Source organism: Mandrillus leucophaeus, unplaced genomic scaffold, assembly GCF_000951045.1.
Source record: "Mandrillus leucophaeus isolate KB7577 unplaced genomic scaffold, Mleu.le_1.0 Scaffold290, whole genome shotgun sequence".
NCBI lineage: Eukaryota > Metazoa > Chordata > Mammalia > Primates > Cercopithecidae > Mandrillus > Mandrillus leucophaeus.
Window position 1 is genome coordinate 440526 of NW_012103032.1, and position 1739 is coordinate 442264.

Sequence of the window (1739 nt, forward strand, 5' to 3'; positions counted from 1 at the left end):
AAAATAAAATAAAATAAAATAAAATAAAAATAAAAATCATAATTGGTTTGAATGGTGAAAAGGCCCTTTTATTTCATCTCACAAAACATCCCAGCCCAAATGGCAGTTTATACTTTATAAAATGTCACCTCCTATGTGATCTTGTTTGCTCACTGCAAGCAGCCCTGTGAGGAACAAGGATGGCAATATCCCCACTTAACAGAGCTTGAACTCAGGGCCAACAGGATGAGCAGAGGGATGAGCACAGGCCCCATGTGCTGCCGGTGGCAGAGCTGGGGGAAGATCTCCTTTCTCCCGACATCCAGCCCTGCTCTATCTTACACCTCACTCTGCCTCTCATGCCCACATTTGCTGCAAAACCCCCAAGGCCTGGCAAATGTGGCTCACACAGGCTCTGTCTCTGCCTTGTGAGGACATGGCTGCAGCCCTGATTTTGTTAAGGGGATGGAGCCCAAGTCCTCTTGGTGCTTGGTGCTCACTGATCCTTCCTGTTGAGGAACCTCCACACCCCTGGCCAAGTCAAAGTCAGATGTGCTTAGAGGGCAAGGGATGTATTTTCTACAGGGGCCATCAGCAATTGCCACTCTGGCTACACCAGACGTGCACAACCTTGGTTTCCACTTGGGAAGTGATGACAGCTGAATGGCCAAGCTGCCCAAGCAAGCGGCGTTCCTGAGGCTAACAAGGCCTGCTTGCTGCTTGGGGCAAGAGGAAGGGTGTCTCTAGAGCTTTACAATTCCTGAAGCCTTTGGCTGACACTGTGGGACTCTGTTTATTCCTGCTTAGGACACTGCACAAGACTGTAAAGCAGTGGCTGATAGAAAAAAATCCTTTGAAGAGTCACTCCCATTCATCTCCCTTCTCTAATACTTTTTTTTTTTTAGATGGAGTTTCACTCTTATTGCCCAGCTGGAGTGCAATGGCACGATCTCGGCTCACTGCAACCTCACCTCCCGGGTTCAAACGATTCTCCTGCCTCAGCCTCCCAAGTAGCTGGGATTACAGGCGTCGGCCACCACGCCCAGCTAATTTTTGTATTTTCAGTAGAGACAGGGTTTCACCATGTTGGTCAGGCTGGTCTTGAACTGCTGACCTCAGGTGATCCGCCTGCCTCAGCCTCCCAAAGTGCTGGGATCACAGGTGTGAGCCACCGCGCCAGGCCTCTAATACTATTAATAATTCAATATTCAAAAAATTTACCATTATCATTATTACTATCTCTACTATGAATGAACATTGTACAGTGCCTGACATAAAGTAGGCACTCAGACTGGTGAATGAATGATGGAATGGATGAGAACTGTCCCCATGAGGCTAGGGCCTGATGGACCCCTTCTAGTTCCACGATGAACCCCATTTCTGTGGCAGTCCTTGGCAGGCTGAACAGCAGGTCCTAGCAGAGGTCAGGAAATACATACATGAACAAGACATTGACCCTGTCCTTGTAGTCCCTCACACACTCTGAGCCACCATTTCCTCCTCTGTAAAATGGGAGGAGGGTTAGTTTTGAATTTTCAACATGCCATCCTTGGGCTGAGCCACGGAGTTTAGGATTTTGGTAACTGGGTCCTCAGAGTCTCATGAAAATCCAACCTGAGCCTTTCCAAGGCTGTACAGGCTTGCTAATCTATTCTTTCTTGTGGCTCCTATTTCACATCTCAGAATTCTAACACTGGTTCTCTCCTGCTGATTAGACACTCTTACTATAAAAAATTTTAAAATTTAAATTAAAAAAAAAA

The 1739-nt window shown here is 46.9% G+C and overlaps 1 protein-coding gene across 1 annotated transcript in view; it reads right to left on the reverse strand.

The window, feature by feature from the left end:
- The window catches only part of DUSP3 (dual specificity phosphatase 3), a 21416-nt gene extending 19713 nt beyond the window's left edge, over nucleotides 1-1703 (reverse strand). Inside the window, exon 1 of the mRNA XM_011985861.1 lies at nucleotides 1419-1703. Within this exon, the coding sequence (XP_011841251.1) occupies nucleotides 1419-1420 (2 nt within the window). The 5' untranslated portion in view covers nucleotides 1421-1703. The remainder of the gene's footprint in view (nucleotides 1-1418) is intronic.
- Nucleotides 1704-1739: the final 36 nt, after the last annotated feature.